Source organism: Antedon bifida, chromosome 2 (genome assembly GCF_963402885.1).
Source record: "Antedon bifida chromosome 2, ecAntBifi1.1, whole genome shotgun sequence".
NCBI lineage: Eukaryota > Metazoa > Echinodermata > Crinoidea > Comatulida > Antedonidae > Antedon > Antedon bifida.
Genome location: NC_136227.1, coordinates 217,338 through 232,142, shown reverse-complemented (window position 1 = coordinate 232,142; position 14,805 = coordinate 217,338). Strand labels below are relative to the sequence as shown.

The following is a 14,805-nucleotide window of genomic DNA, read 5'->3' as shown; positions in this document are numbered from 1 at the left end:
TACACATATATTGTAGGCCTATGCCTAGAAAGTTTATACGGTAAGGTATTTTAATTACATAAAAACACTGTGCCTATGTGTGCCTATCTTAAGGCGGAACATAACAAAATCCTTCGTATCCTTCTCCTATTATAGGATCGGATACAGGGACCCCTAATGGAGTCATCGTAGAAGGCTTATATCTACAATGTGCCACTTTTCCATTCGCAATCCAACTCTGACGATCATTATGATAGCCAGCATTGTTTGCGGCCACCAATTCAGTAGATGTGGCGAGTCTGCCTCCAATCTCAGCACATTTATCGGCAGCTTCAGTGAATGTTGTTAGCGAGCTCGGAATAAGTCCTCTAATACTAACGATCCTATAAACAGTAAACGGATATTGATCAACATCTACATCTAGTAAGGAACAAAATGCACTGATCTTTGTTTCTCCATCATGATGCTCAGAAATTCTAAATCTGGTACCAACCAAGATATTTTCCCAACATGGACCTGTGTGAAAAAAGCAACAGTTTCCAAAAATGCCTTTAGTAAACCAAGCACTTCTACATTGTTTAAATCCTGTTAAAGTGGCGTTGTAAACCTCCATTGGCAGGGCTAGGTGTCCTCCAAACTCACTCTGACATCGATTCTGTGCGTCTGTGTAGATGTAACCATTGTCAACATCGTACCTCAAATTAAGAATTTTCCAGTCGGAATGATAGTTTTTAACTTCGGGTGGAAGGTTCGAGTAGAAATAGCAGTAGAAGCAAGGAAACACTGCACTACGGTCTGGATATATGTTACAACGTGTAGCTGGTTCCTCGAGTACACACACATTTTCATCATTGGAGAAGGTCACCTCTCCACTTATCAACCAGCAGTTATCACAGCTTGTTGCATTTTCTCCATATTTCATGATGGCTGTCACTAGTTGTTCGTAAGACGCCAAAGAACCTTTAAGACGTTGACATTCCTTAGTCGCTTGTTCGTAATTGACGTCAAGTGATATTTTGGAAAACATGCCATCTTGCATCTGCAACAACAAAATATTTATAGAATGGTCATTTCGGGGGTCAATGAGCATCGAACGTAAGTTCTTGGTTGAACCAATTACATTCCTTATACGTTTACAAAGTATCCTAAAGCTTGGTTCCCACTAGCAACGCAACGCGCAAGGACGTAACGCAACGTAAGTGATTTGACCAATTACAAGCGATGGGTTATTCGAACCATCGCTTTCATTGGTCAACTCCTCGCGTTGCGCGTACGTCCTTGCGCTGCGTCTATAGTAGTGGAAACCAATAGTACTCACTGCAATTTCGTAATCTCGTGTCGGTTCTGATACTTCATCACTGTCAATATCCTGGGTTGTCTGACATACTTTTTTCCCGCCAATTCTAATATGACTACACTTTTCAAATCCTATTCTCAGACACGCATGCGCACATCTAATTCGATTCAGTTTAATGCTGTACGTCGCTTCTCCAGACTTTGTCCGTATTCTAAATAACTCAGACTTTAAGCCCGGTGTTCGAGCTGAAAAAAGGGGGAAAAAAGTAAAGTAATACTACCAAAAACATAATAGGCCATTTTTTATCTTTCGGTGAAAACCCCAACAAAATGATGGTCTTTGACGTTTATTAGATCATTTTTTAGACCCACTTTTGAACTTTTGAATTTTATCTTAAGCTCTGTCTACACTATCAATCTTTGTGATGAATAAAATGAATATTATTTGGTCTACGACGTGACATTACAATGGCCTATTAAAAAATTGTTTTTTAAACATTTTGATAGTTAACCGAAAATGTCAATATGAAATACATTTTGAAATTGGCGAATAAGTAAAACAGCAATAATAATATATATATAATATAAATTAAGCCCTGTCTACACTATCAAAATAGTTTGACAAAAACATGTGATGTGCCCATATATTATGGACATGATTATGTCATATCACGCCCATGTTTGAACATAGGCCTATCACTACCATGTTTGGGCACATCGCACTTTTTTTGTAATAATAATTTTTATTGCTGTTTTACTTATTCGCCAATTTCAAAATGTATTTCATATTGACATTTTCGGTTAACTATCAAAATGTTTCAAACACAATTTTTTAATAGGCCATTGTAATGTCTCCGTCGTAGACCTAATAATTATTTATTTTAACCATAAACACTGATAATGATCGGCCTATTCAAAGATCATTCTAAAAAGAAATTCAAAAAGATTTTTAATAGGCGGTTGCAATGTCACGTCGTAGACCTAATAATTTTCATTAAAAAAAAAGAATTATTCAAAAATATTTTAATAGGCAACTGTAATGTCACGTAGACTTATTTTTAACAAAAAACACAGTGATACTGATGAATGCACTATGAAACTGGCGAGTAAGTCAAACTAGTCACTTGACTTTTACCTTTTGTCGTCAGACAGAAAGACATGACAAGTAATAATAGCACAACTCCTGCCATGATGTTCCCAACAGTGATGTCCCTAAAAGAAAGAAGAGCATCTTGTTTAGCTTCTCTATACAAGATCAATTTCATAGTATACTAAAGCATTTCTGATTCCTTTTTTTTACTTACTTTCTTTTTTTATTTCCATTCACAAAATCATAAACATACATAAATAATCATTACAAAAGAATGGAAAATTTCTTCGAACGTTCATGGAGAAAATCACATTCGATTCATCTTTTTATTAGGTATTTCTGATATTAACGTGAATAAACGTGGTGTTTACGTCACTAAAGAGAAAAAAAAGTATTTCTGTCTTCTGATATGGTTACCTATTCGGAAAAGTACATCGCGTACGATTAGATGATCGATTAGATATTGTACTTGTGGAAACATTGATTAAGATAAATTGAATTCAATCCGTAAAGACAAATGTTTTATATTATTATTTCTCTAGATAGACTTGTTGCGCCATAGGCCTGTTTTTTTCTATAATAACTACGAACAGTATTTCTATGTATATTTTTTACCAGTTATTATTTTTCCTTTCTTCGCAAGTAGTGAAAGCTTACCTTTTTTGGTATTTTTGTCAAATAAGTTGAGTAATTTGACATTATAAAGAGATGTACATCTTTACGGATAGAATTAAGATAAATATTCCTTGTGTGGATTTACAAAAACATATATATTTTTTCTATAATAACTAAGTACAGAAGAGTATTTATTCATCCACGTTTAAAATTATTTCTATGGCTTAAGCAAGTCTGAAACTCTAAAATAAAGTAAACTCACCTCTCTCTTCTGTTCTTAAAATACACCAAATATTGAAGTAACCTAAATGAATGTTTACCTCCTCCTGGAATGAATCTTGAAACTATCTCTATCTCCGAGTAAATGAGACACATTGGTTCTTCATAAATAGATGTCTCTGTTTGCTTACAATTTAGCCAATTAAAGGCATCCAATTAAATCGAATAGTAGTATGCTACGTTTACCTTGATGGTACTATATGATATTGTTATGTTGCCTTAATACAACAGACTCGCATTCAGCTAAGTCATCGATTGATGTAACTGGCTACATAGCGACCTGATTCCAACGATTATAATTAACCAACTGAAATTTTAGAACCTATAAACTGAAGTACCATTTATATACACGAAAATAACAATAGACATAGTAAAGAATAAATGTTTTAAGTTGGCCTATTTAATATGTTGTGTTTAATGTGGAATTCTATCTCAATATTAACTTTATTTATAATAATTAGGTTTTTTTTTCATTCTTTATCATCAATTTTACTACTGCCACTTTAAATTTAAAGTTCACATAATTTATTTTTGCAAATACTTTTTCTTACTAATGAAGAATAATCATGTGGAAACCACTCTATTATGTAAAACATTAATGATTTTCAATGTGCTCTTAGCTCATAAAAGGAAATGGGAGATGATTTTCTAAAGAGCTATTACTGTGTATTAAGTCAAGTATACCGTTGTCATTCACTAAATTCCAGGAGCCTGTAATTTATGATTCAATAATAGACGGCCTAATAACAATTATCTTCCTGTTTGATTCCCACAAGAGACGCAACACAACGTAAGCGCAACGTATGTGGCCAATCACAAGCGATGGATTATTTCAACTGTCGCTTGTCATTGCTTGTCAACGTTTGCGTTGTCTACGTCCTTGCGTATTATCGATAACTTTGATTTATTATCATATTCAATTTTCAGGTACAAACACCAACATGGGTGGTAACCATCTTAACCAGGTCATTTACTAAGCCTATAATCTATAGTTGGGTCAATCCGTTCAATCACAATCACAGTACCAAGTTAATTTGCATTGCTATTGTAGGCAGCAATCAGTATAATAAATAAATGAACGATTGAAAGACTATGATGATATTCTTTATATATTTTATTCAATATTAAAATAAGTGACACCAGTGGTTCTTTAGAAGCATATTAGTATTAGGCCTAGCTTTTTAAAGGCTGGGTCTGAAAAACTAGGGACGAGTGAAAATTCACTCTTTCCCTCGAAACTCCAGGTTACTTTATTATGAGCACTATGTTGATGAATACTGGCAAACAATATAGTTCCTTTTAACAGAGTTACATGTGCACATGGTGCCTGTTCAATAAAAGTTTGGTGGCCATGAACGTGATAGCTCCTCATGCTTCGATTCTGGTAACCATTCTTTTAAGGCTGCAATTAAATCTACAACAAATGGAAATATAATTGTTAAACATTATTAGCTCTAATTTGTTATATCATGACTAGTGATGTTTTCCAGTGACCCTTACCCTCTTGTATATGAAAGGAAGCAAGTAAAGTTGTCTTTGAATAACTGTATTTTTATTATATTGTTAATGTTCTCTAAACCACTTTGGAAATCAATGCTTCAGAACTGAAAGTGTTATTCAGTATATAATAAATAAAGTTTATTATTATTAATTATAAATAAATTTATTTTATTTACACCACATACGAATGAATACAAAAGCCTAAATAATAATAATAATAATATCCTGGATTTATATAGCGCCTAATGTTGTGAAACCTCTAAGCGCTGTACATAAATAAATAAATGGAGTAATAACAACATGTGTCGTCACCGAGTGAAACTGTAACATGTTATTACAACATGATTCTAATTGAAACCAAAGTACACATGACTTACAATGGTTGTTTTCTTTACATGCTTGTATCAGTGTTTGTTTTGAGTCTACTCTCTTAATTGCTAAAGTATTTAGCATTGTTTGCGTTCTTGGCTGTAGCCTATAAAAAACATAAATTGCTGTTAGTTATAGCATTCATATCAAACTCTTTAATGTTATTGTTGCAATATAATCCTTTACAAGAGATTGCTGTTAGTTATAGCATTCATATCAAACTCTTTAATGTTATTGTTGCAATATGATCCTTTACAAGAGATTGCTGTTAGTTATAGCATTCATATCAAACTCTTTAATGTGATTGTTGCAATATGATCCTTTACAAGAGATTGCTGTTAGTTATAGCATTCATATCAAACTCTTTAATGTTATTGTTGTAATATGATCCTTTGCAAGAGATTTGAGAAATAATGGATAAAGAAATGAGGCATAACTGCGTTCTTAGTTCCAATTGTATAATGACATTGTTCTTTCTGTTACACTTACAATTGTTGTCTAACTGCGTTCTTAGTGCCAATTGTATAATGACATTGTTCTTTTTGTTACACTTACAATTGTTGTCTCAAATTTCAAAGCTGAGAAGATTACAAAGGCTAAGATGGAAATGACCTTTAATGTACTGAATTGAGTACAATATTAATATTGTAAGACACAGTAGAATAGAGGTTTACATTAGTACCGTACAAACTACTTACTTAGCCCAAGTCTTAATCATAGTACTTGGAGGTGATAGTAAGCAGGAAGTGTACTTCTTAAGTTCTGAGAAAACCTAAATTATATTTAAAATAGTAAATATATTAATGTATAGACACCCTTCCAAGTAAAATTTTTTACTCGGGGTACCCGAGTCTAGGACTCACTCATCGTCTCCTCCAACTGGACACTATTGAGTAAAAAGCGAGATTTATAAAGTACTACTCCTCCCTTATTCGTTGTAGTATTGAGCTGGGATTTGGCATGAATATACTACAGGGAAAGGGAGCCGGATTTTTAAATTTCAAACCGGATGCAGCCATATCACGTCTCGAGGATGGTACCGTATAGCCGTATTTGGTAGCGAGGTTATTGATGTGTATGTGATGTCACATCTCGTCTTATGACGTCATTACAGCTTCTTCTGCTGTACCCCGAGTATCGCACATTCGTGCTTGTTAGTGCTTGTGTTTTCATTAAGCAATTAAAACTCTGCTAATGGCTTTAAAAAAAGAACTTCTTTATCTTCTTCTGGTATCATGTCTGGTGGCAGATGTTGATGACCTTTGTTCTCTAGAGTTCCTCTGATATGCAGTTTGAATGAAATTGTTGTTGGTGAGCTGAGTGTTATTGACTAATTTAAATATTTAAATGTTGCCATTTTAAAATCTACAATTAATGTCAGAATGTAGTACTGCATGTACTGCTAGTATTTGTTTATTATACTTACATAAACTTTATAAATACAACTGACAACTCACCTGGCCTTCTAAAAGAAAGCGAGCAAACCATTTGAATCTATCAGGCGACGGTGGAAATTCCAGTTCTTGGCTTGGAAGCTGCCATGCATTTCGACCTTCAAATATTCAAGATAAATACTTATATATATTGTGAAAACAGTTAATAAAAAGTTAATAATAGTCAGCACATGGTTATACTTTTTTTAAGTAAAAAAAAATTGAAATAAATAAATTACCAAATGTTGCAGTCATGTGACATCGGACTGTGCCAGTGATTGGATCGTATCTTGGAGAAGGTCTTTCTTGAGGTTTGGAGAAACTGCAGAGTTGTGGAAGCAGCATTGCTAGCCAGCCAGGTTCAATAGCTATTACACCTGAAATATGTGTAGAAATTAGGTGAATCATTTATAAACATGATTCTGTTTTACTCTTTTTGTATAAAAAATGAATTATGAGGCTTGATGAGATCAGGAATGAAGGTAGTTTTGGCAGAATGTCATCTCTATAGAAACACCTTTGATGACCTACCATGACCATGCAGAACACTCATGAAAACTTGAAATACTTTGAGATGATAGAAATCATTATTTACAACAGAAGAAACAAGACTGCAAAATGAAATGCATTCTGGGAAGTTTTTGCAAATATGTAGAGCTCATAATAATATACAGGAATTAAATATTCTAAACTTTCATGTAATGCATTCTGGGAAGACATTGTAATGTACATATTCTAACCTTTCATGTATGGCTTGGTTGTTTCAATTATTTCCTGGTAAACTAGAAACTCGGGCAATTTACTAAACAGAACAGAATCGGGATGAATGAAAATAGCACCCTCTATGCCAACGCACTGATAAGCATTTTTAGCTTCACGTTCTTGTGAATCAGGCATAAGTCTGTAAAAATGAAAACATTATTTTATGCAAAACGTTTTTTTTATTAATCAACTTCATTTTGGTGAAACAGAAAAGTAAAAATAAAAAACTTACCTGGCTACATGGTTACCAAGTCCTGATAACACTATTTCACGTAACATTTTTACCTATAAATTAAATGAAATATGAATTAATAGAATAATTATTAATCGAATACCAATCTATAATTTGAAAGCATAGCAAAAAAAAAGAAAATAAATTACTCACCTGCAGATCTGTTGGTGGGTTCATCTTGGGGTCAACAAATGCACCACATTCTGGATTCACAGCATTTACTATACACAAAAGTAGATTATAGAATTACTTTTTATTGTTTCTTTACTGTACATTGTACATTAATAATAATTTATACAATGCTTACCTGCATTAGTGAGAAGTCGTCTTAGTTTACGTATCTCTACCATAGCCTTATGTCTTAGTCCATGAGCTAAACAGAAACCTTCTGTACAGCCTGAGTACTCAGTAGCTCCAACTGCACCCAACAACACCATTAGGTCACCAAATTCAGCTGTAGATCCCTGAAAATAGCAATTATAAATTAATCTGTGACACAAAATGAAATTTATGCAAAAAAATGCATGTAGAATGAAATGTGCAATCTTTTGGATTTGTATGTGTGACTGAAGTTAAAAAAATTAAATTCAAATATATTTACCTTGCCTGCCCAAATCTGTTTATACTTCGATATTTTAGCTCTTTTTACTTTTAATGTCTCATTCTAAACAAAAAGAGAAAAGAAAAGTTATAGTCTTAAATGCTCCCTGGCCTTACTCTAGCTTACGTCAACAAATATGTGCGTTGAATCATGTGTTTAAACAAATAACTTACCCCTTCTCTGCTTTCTCTCTGCCCTATATTTTCTTCAAATATTTCCTAAAAGAGGAAGAAAAATGATACTATAATATAATTTTGAAATTTCATGAGTAGTAACTTTGTAATATGTATAGTGAACACAAAATGAGAACAATATGAAAACGTTAACAGTAATAGGTATATAAGTGTTCTCACTCAAACATAATTAAGTTTAAGTAAGTTAAGTAACTTCTTACCCTAACAGTTAAGCCAGCTACAAGAGCTATTATGTATGGCAGACAACCCTGCTGTTGTCCTAGTGAAATCATCTTGGCATAGCATGGAGCAACAGGGAAGGCAGCCATTGCCTTACCAAGTGGGGTTATCTTGCTTGTAAACGTTTCTGGGAAAGTAAAAGAAACATTTTCTTAGTCTATTAGCAAACTTTATACACCATTTAATTTACATCATTATCTATAACAAATCAAAATCAATAAAATCATCCAATGTATTATATTCCAAAATTTTTTTTTAATTTATAAAATGAATTTACCAGTTTTTGTGTCTCTGAACCGAATTGGTTTTTCTGGCTGAGTGAGGGCGCCAAGTAATATCAGATGTCGTTCAGCCGTCTTAAAAACAAGAATTTCAATAATGTGGAATAATGGAAATGAAAATAAAGTAGTAGTAAGTATAAAATGTTATAACATGTTAATTTAAAACAAATAATATGAAATTGCTTACCATCATGGATTCCAACTCTGGTGGTGTAGGAAACGGAAAATTGACAACCTTATCTATCCCCATATCCTGTAATAGCAATCAACATTGAACATACAAATATTGTTGACTTGTTGTATGGAAATTATTAATTAATCTAAACAAAAAAAGAGAAAAATAAGCCTTTATGATTTTTCTAGAATAGATTGAATATGTGACTTACCTTCATTTGAAGAATAAGATCATCAACTGGCTTTCGTGTGATTTCAGGCGAATCAAACTTTTCAAAGTCACTGTTAAAGACAGCTGATGAATATAGCCTTGAATAAACAAAAACAAAAAGGATTTGTTATCATAAAAATATATTTGTAATTTTAGTATGCTGGTGCCGGTGCAAAATAAAAAGAGAATGAACATAACAGTGTGTATATCTTACCTATAGCAATGCCCTGGTTCAGTTCTTCCTGCTCGACCTGACCTCTGATCAGCTGATGCTTTAGAAGTCCAGGTAATTTTGAATGATGACACACCAGTCACATTGTCATAATAACGTTTTTTAACCTAAAATATAGAGATTGTAAAAAGTCAATAATTACTGTTTTAGTGGAAACCTAATTGATTACACTGGTAGTTGGCATATACTGTAGATAAGTTTATTGCACAATTAGATTGGTTTAAACAAAGTTTTATAACTTACCCTTCCAGTGTCAACAACATATTTAACACCAGGAATGGTGAGTGAGGTTTCAGAGACATTGGTTGAGATGACACAAAGTCGTGTTCCTTCAGGGGCTGGCATGAACACCTTAGCTTGCTTTTGAGGGTGTAATAATGAGTACATAGGGAGCACATACAAAGGGATTTCATCCTCAATTGATGGGTCCAATGCATCTTCCTAGAACAAATAAAAGAAATTCTCATCCTTCCATTGGCTAAAGCTCTGTCTACACTATCAAACTTTATGTGACAAAAAAATGTGGTGTGCCAATTTATAGACATGATGATGTCATATCACTACCATATTCAGGTATATCACTACCATATTTGGGCACATCTCACTTTTTTTCAAACTAGTTTTATAGAGTAGACAGAACTTTACAAATGGAGTTATCATAATAATCATTATCATATTCCCTCAAGCTTTGAGTAAGTGGTATTGATGACCTTACAAATTCATCATTATCAGATTCTTCACCACTTTCATTATCGTCGTCATGGGCAACACCTTCATCAGTGTCTTCACTTTTTTCCTCCTCAACTTCTTCTTCTTCATATGGCTGTGTTGAATAACTAGAGATGAACAAAGTAGAAAATGTATACATCTAAAAGAAAACTTATTTGTTTTGTTTATTGATTTGACCAACATAAAATCAATACAATTCTATTAAAAAAAGAAAAAAAAACAACAAAGAGATGAAAACATGCTGGGCAGAGGCAGCAAAATACATCGCTGTAACTCAAATGAGTCAGCTACCCCTCATATCAATGTTTTAAACTTTAATTAAAATTGATCAATAAACTTTGTCCAATTGTCCAGGTAATGATAGCTACTTGATAATGGTCAATATAAGGATCCTATTTATAAAATGAAATTTTGTACTATTGAACATGTTGTACTGCTAACCTTAGGAACTACTAAAGAGTAAATAACTACATTCATTATACTCACCTATCCAAATTTATGCGAGGTAATTTAGTTTTCTTAAATTGGATATCTTTTTCATTTTCAAGTTCTTCGTCATCTACTGATGAGACATCTATAGAAAAAATGTTACTTCACTTATGTATCATAACCCACTTAAAAACATTGAAATATCTACAAACCTTTTTAACTTATATACTTGTAGATTTATATAATAGATCAATATATTTACCTTTTTTTCTTCGTTTAAATTTGTTTAGTTCATATCGTGCCTTTAATTTTCTACAAAGTGTGTTGACCTCTCCTTGCCCTGTCACAAATACCAGAATTCCTCCAGGGGGTAAGGTTCGATGTATCTTCAAAATCTGGAAAACAAAACAACAACCCAACAAGCTTTAAAAACAAACATTAGAAGTAGCTGAAGGAAATGTATCTTGAATAAATACACTCAACTCAATATCAATATATATATCAATATTCACATTTTTAATTCACGATTTAAGAGAAGTTTGTAATACCGAATCACTATTCATACCTGTGCAGTATTTTATAAATATTTTTGTGTAATTTGTTTTATAAGTATTTTAAATATGTTATATATGGTCTTTTTATATTTATATTCTTGCCAAGGAAGACAATTTTCATAATGTAATTTTATTTATTTTATGACGAATAACATTTTATCTATCTATCTATCTATCTATCTAATATACTTGATACATATAGGCCTGTTCTTACAATCAAACCCAAAGTTTCTATGTACGTTAATGTATAATAACTGAAGTAAGTAGTACTCTCACCTTACGATACGCTTCAGCTACATAATTTTCCAGGGGTGTTTTCTTGTTAAAATGGATCGTCACAGGAAACTGCCTTGAATCAATCTAAAATAATTTGAGAAAACTGTAAATGCTACAATTACAAAGCAATTTATTCATTACTTCTAATTATAATATTAATTATATTTTAATGATAGGTTTAATAAAAAGAATAATATATTTGGGATAGTTGGAAAGTCTTCTATCAGACATTTGTAAAGCTCTGTCTACACTATCAAACTAGTTTGACAAAAAAGTATGATCTGCCCAAATATGGAAGTGATATACCCAAATATGGTAGTGATATGACATCAGCATGTCCATATATGGGCACATCACATAAAGTTTGATAGTGGAGTATTAGTCAATAAAACTAAACTTGTGTCATTAACCTTTATAACTGGAGGTGGTATCTTGAACAGTGATGTGTTTTGTGTAAAATCTTCAACTCTCAATGTTGCTGACATTACAATTAACTTAAGTGGGCATTCTTTCTGCAATTTAAACAAAAGAAAGTACAATAATATGTGCACAGCAATGTATATACAGTACCTCTATAATCTATATTTATAATTTATCTTTAAAATTTACCTTGGTTCTCAATGGAACAATCCTAGATAACAAACCAATTAGAATGTCTGTATAAACACTGCGTTCGTGGGCTTCATCAATGATTATTGCCGAGTATTTAGTGAGAAGAAAATCCTATAAAAAGAAAGCATAAACATAGAAAATATATACAGTTGCTGGCCACTACAACATATGACTAACAGATGTTATTATGATATGAAGATTATTAATAAACTACCTTTTGTATTTCTTTTAACAGAACACCATCTGTCATAAATTTCATTTCAGTTGCTTCAGTAACAGTTCCTTCATATCGAATTTGATAAGAAATCTTTCTAGAAAGACAAGAATTGAATTCTAGTTAACAAATATAATAGCTTTACTGTGTAATACACTTTGTCAAAAATATATCTTTCATTTGCATATGGTAAGTTGCTGTATATGAATTAGAGGTAAATTACTTTTTTCCAAGGCCCATTTCCTTGCCCACTCTCTGAGACATGTTAACAGCTGCAACTCTTCTGGGCTCTGTTACACCAATCATACCTTTTCTAAAATGGAAAAACCAAAATACATGAGTGTGTCAACATTCAAGTATTGTAACAAAGATAATACAGAACGTCAATAAAGAGAAACTGATAGGATGCAAAGTATTCCCCTTAAGAGGCTAGTTAGAGTGTTAATACATATATTTCCTCTTTTCGTTCTTAATAAGGGTGTCCATTGAATAGGAGTGTCCATTGATTAGGAGTGTCCATTGAATAGGGGTGTCCATTGAATAGGTGTGTCCATTGAATAGGAGTGTCCCAAAGGAGGTATTCTATTGTGCATGAAAATAAAGCCTTATATTACTTGGCAAAACCAGCTTCATAGAGGAACTGTGGGACTTGAGTAGTCTTTCCGCTGCCTGTCTCACCACAAATGATAACTACAGGATTCTCAATGACAGCTTCCATGATCACCTGTTCCTCTGCCAAGATTGGAAGAGCCAAGCGTGCCTCCTGCAATAATCAACATTTTATATATTATTCATAATTTCTTGAACATGGAAACGTAACAAATAAAATTGAAAATAAACAGCATTATTAATAACATTATCCTCTATTTTGTGATGAGGAATCCCATTTAATCCCCATCTTGTTAGTTAATAGCATTATTCATTGTTGATTTACTAATAGATCTATAATATAAAAAATGAGACCTGGATTTGTTGAGATCTTTTTACAGGAACAAAAACAGTAGGTTCATGTTTTGTGCTTGATGTTTTTACAATCATTTCTTTAGTTGTTTCTTTTTCACTTGTTTTCTTTCCTTCTTCATTTGCTTTTTCCTTTTTATTTATCTGTTCATTTATTGTTTCTTTTTTATCTTTTTTCTCCAGTTTATCTTCAGTTATTTCTTTAGATGTATTACAGTCTTTAGTTTGCGGTTCGTCAAGTTCTGATTCACTGTCCGACTCGCTTGATTCTTCTGAGTATGTATCCTCTTTCTTTGCCTGATCTCCACTTGACCATTTTCGTTTATTTGCTCCTTTGACACTGTTTATACATATACTGCTTCTTTTTACCTGGACATTTGTATCTCTGAAACACATAGAAATGAATTAAACAAAATGTGTTTTCGATTATATATAATATAAAAGCCAAAATAGAAATAAGTACTACAAAGTGCCCCTAGAATAGGGAATGGATTTTGTGGTCTGGATGGAGTGTGTCTCAAAAGAGGGGTTCTACGTTACTTTTAATATTAATGCTTAATTTCTGCTGCCAACCTTTTAGTGACTTTTTGTCCAAGATGAGCAGTTGAGGCGAACAAGGCCATCTCTTCAGGTGAGGCTTGGTGCTCTGCCAGTGAAGCCAATACATCATTTCTCTGTAAATGAATGAAATATAATTGTTTACATTTGTTATCAATTATTATTATAATTTATAATAAAGTTAAATTGATTGAAAGCTAAACAATCCCAAATCAATGTACCTTTTCCTTTTTTGCCTTTCGTTGTAACACCTTTTCTAGAATTTTTCGTTTCTTCTTGCTAAGTTTCTTCGACACAATCTTATCTTTAAATTTTTTGTGATCTGTTTTGGTCTTTTTTGAAGGTAGAACAAGGGGATTACTTGCATCACATCCACTGCCCTGATACCCTGATGTTGTCTGTACGTCGTTTATATTAACTTTGACATTGCTGCGGGCCTTTAAGTTCTTTGTGTCATCGACAATCTGTCTAGCTTTGCTGTTAAATCTAGCTTTCGCTCGTCCCATGTTATAAACCTTATTCATATAATATAAAAATAATCAATTAAAAAGTAAAATATCTTTCTTGACAACAACATGAAAAGATGATGAAAGATGTACAGAAAAAACAATTAAATCATGTCAATCAATACGTGTACACTAACAAAAAAGGTTAATTTGGCTAGGCCAAAACCTCAACTCATGGACCTCAAGAAGTTGCTCAGCTCACCGTGGCGGTCGTGATCCGACACAAGAAGATGTTTGATTTGTTTGTGTGGGCCTAGACTACCGCACCGGCAGTAGCTTTCTCCTCCAGTTTATTTGTGTTTTTGTAGACAGTATATCTGAGATAAACTGTAAATTTACTTTCAGCAATTTTGCTGTTTATTTATTACACTAGATTAAAAATTACCTTATAAATATGACACAACAATAAATAACACGTGTTTCATCCTGGATAAATAAACATTGTGAAATCGTTTCCCCTATATATAATGGACGAGTCTAAAATGATAATTTCTGATTGG

General features: G+C 32.7%; 2 protein-coding genes across 2 annotated transcripts; both read right to left on the bottom strand.

Moving 5' to 3' along the window:
* Nucleotides 1-47: 47 nt before the first annotated feature.
* On the bottom strand, nucleotides 48-2,465 carry LOC144834734 (uncharacterized). Its single transcript, XM_078689638.1, has 3 exons — nucleotides 2,411-2,465; nucleotides 1,298-1,521; nucleotides 48-1,018 (listed from the first exon to the last, which is right to left on the bottom strand). Exons 1-3 carry the CDS (start codon nucleotides 2,463-2,465, stop codon nucleotides 89-91), a joined length of 1,209 nt encoding a protein of 402 aa, XP_078545764.1. The 3' UTR covers nucleotides 48-88.
* Nucleotides 2,466-4,355: 1,890 nt separating this feature from the next.
* Nucleotides 4,356-14,775, bottom strand: LOC144835208 (putative ATP-dependent RNA helicase DHX37). The gene is made up of 30 exons (XM_078690255.1): nucleotides 14,691-14,775; nucleotides 14,021-14,314; nucleotides 13,815-13,915; nucleotides 13,245-13,626; nucleotides 12,896-13,044; nucleotides 12,505-12,594; nucleotides 12,282-12,378; nucleotides 12,065-12,178; nucleotides 11,866-11,967; nucleotides 11,456-11,539; nucleotides 10,888-11,020; nucleotides 10,683-10,770; nucleotides 10,183-10,303; nucleotides 9,711-9,908; nucleotides 9,450-9,574; nucleotides 9,237-9,333; nucleotides 9,038-9,103; nucleotides 8,847-8,925; nucleotides 8,551-8,696; nucleotides 8,330-8,374; nucleotides 8,157-8,219; nucleotides 7,863-8,019; nucleotides 7,709-7,776; nucleotides 7,556-7,608; nucleotides 7,302-7,462; nucleotides 6,801-6,938; nucleotides 6,586-6,680; nucleotides 5,827-5,900; nucleotides 5,137-5,234; nucleotides 4,356-4,673 (listed from the first exon to the last, which is right to left on the bottom strand). The coding sequence occupies exons 2-30, from the start codon at nucleotides 14,303-14,305 to the stop codon at nucleotides 4,591-4,593; spliced, it is 3,492 nt and encodes a 1,163-aa protein (XP_078546381.1). The 5' UTR covers nucleotides 14,306-14,314; nucleotides 14,691-14,775; the 3' UTR covers nucleotides 4,356-4,590.
* Between the last annotated feature and the right edge of the window lie 30 nt (nucleotides 14,776-14,805).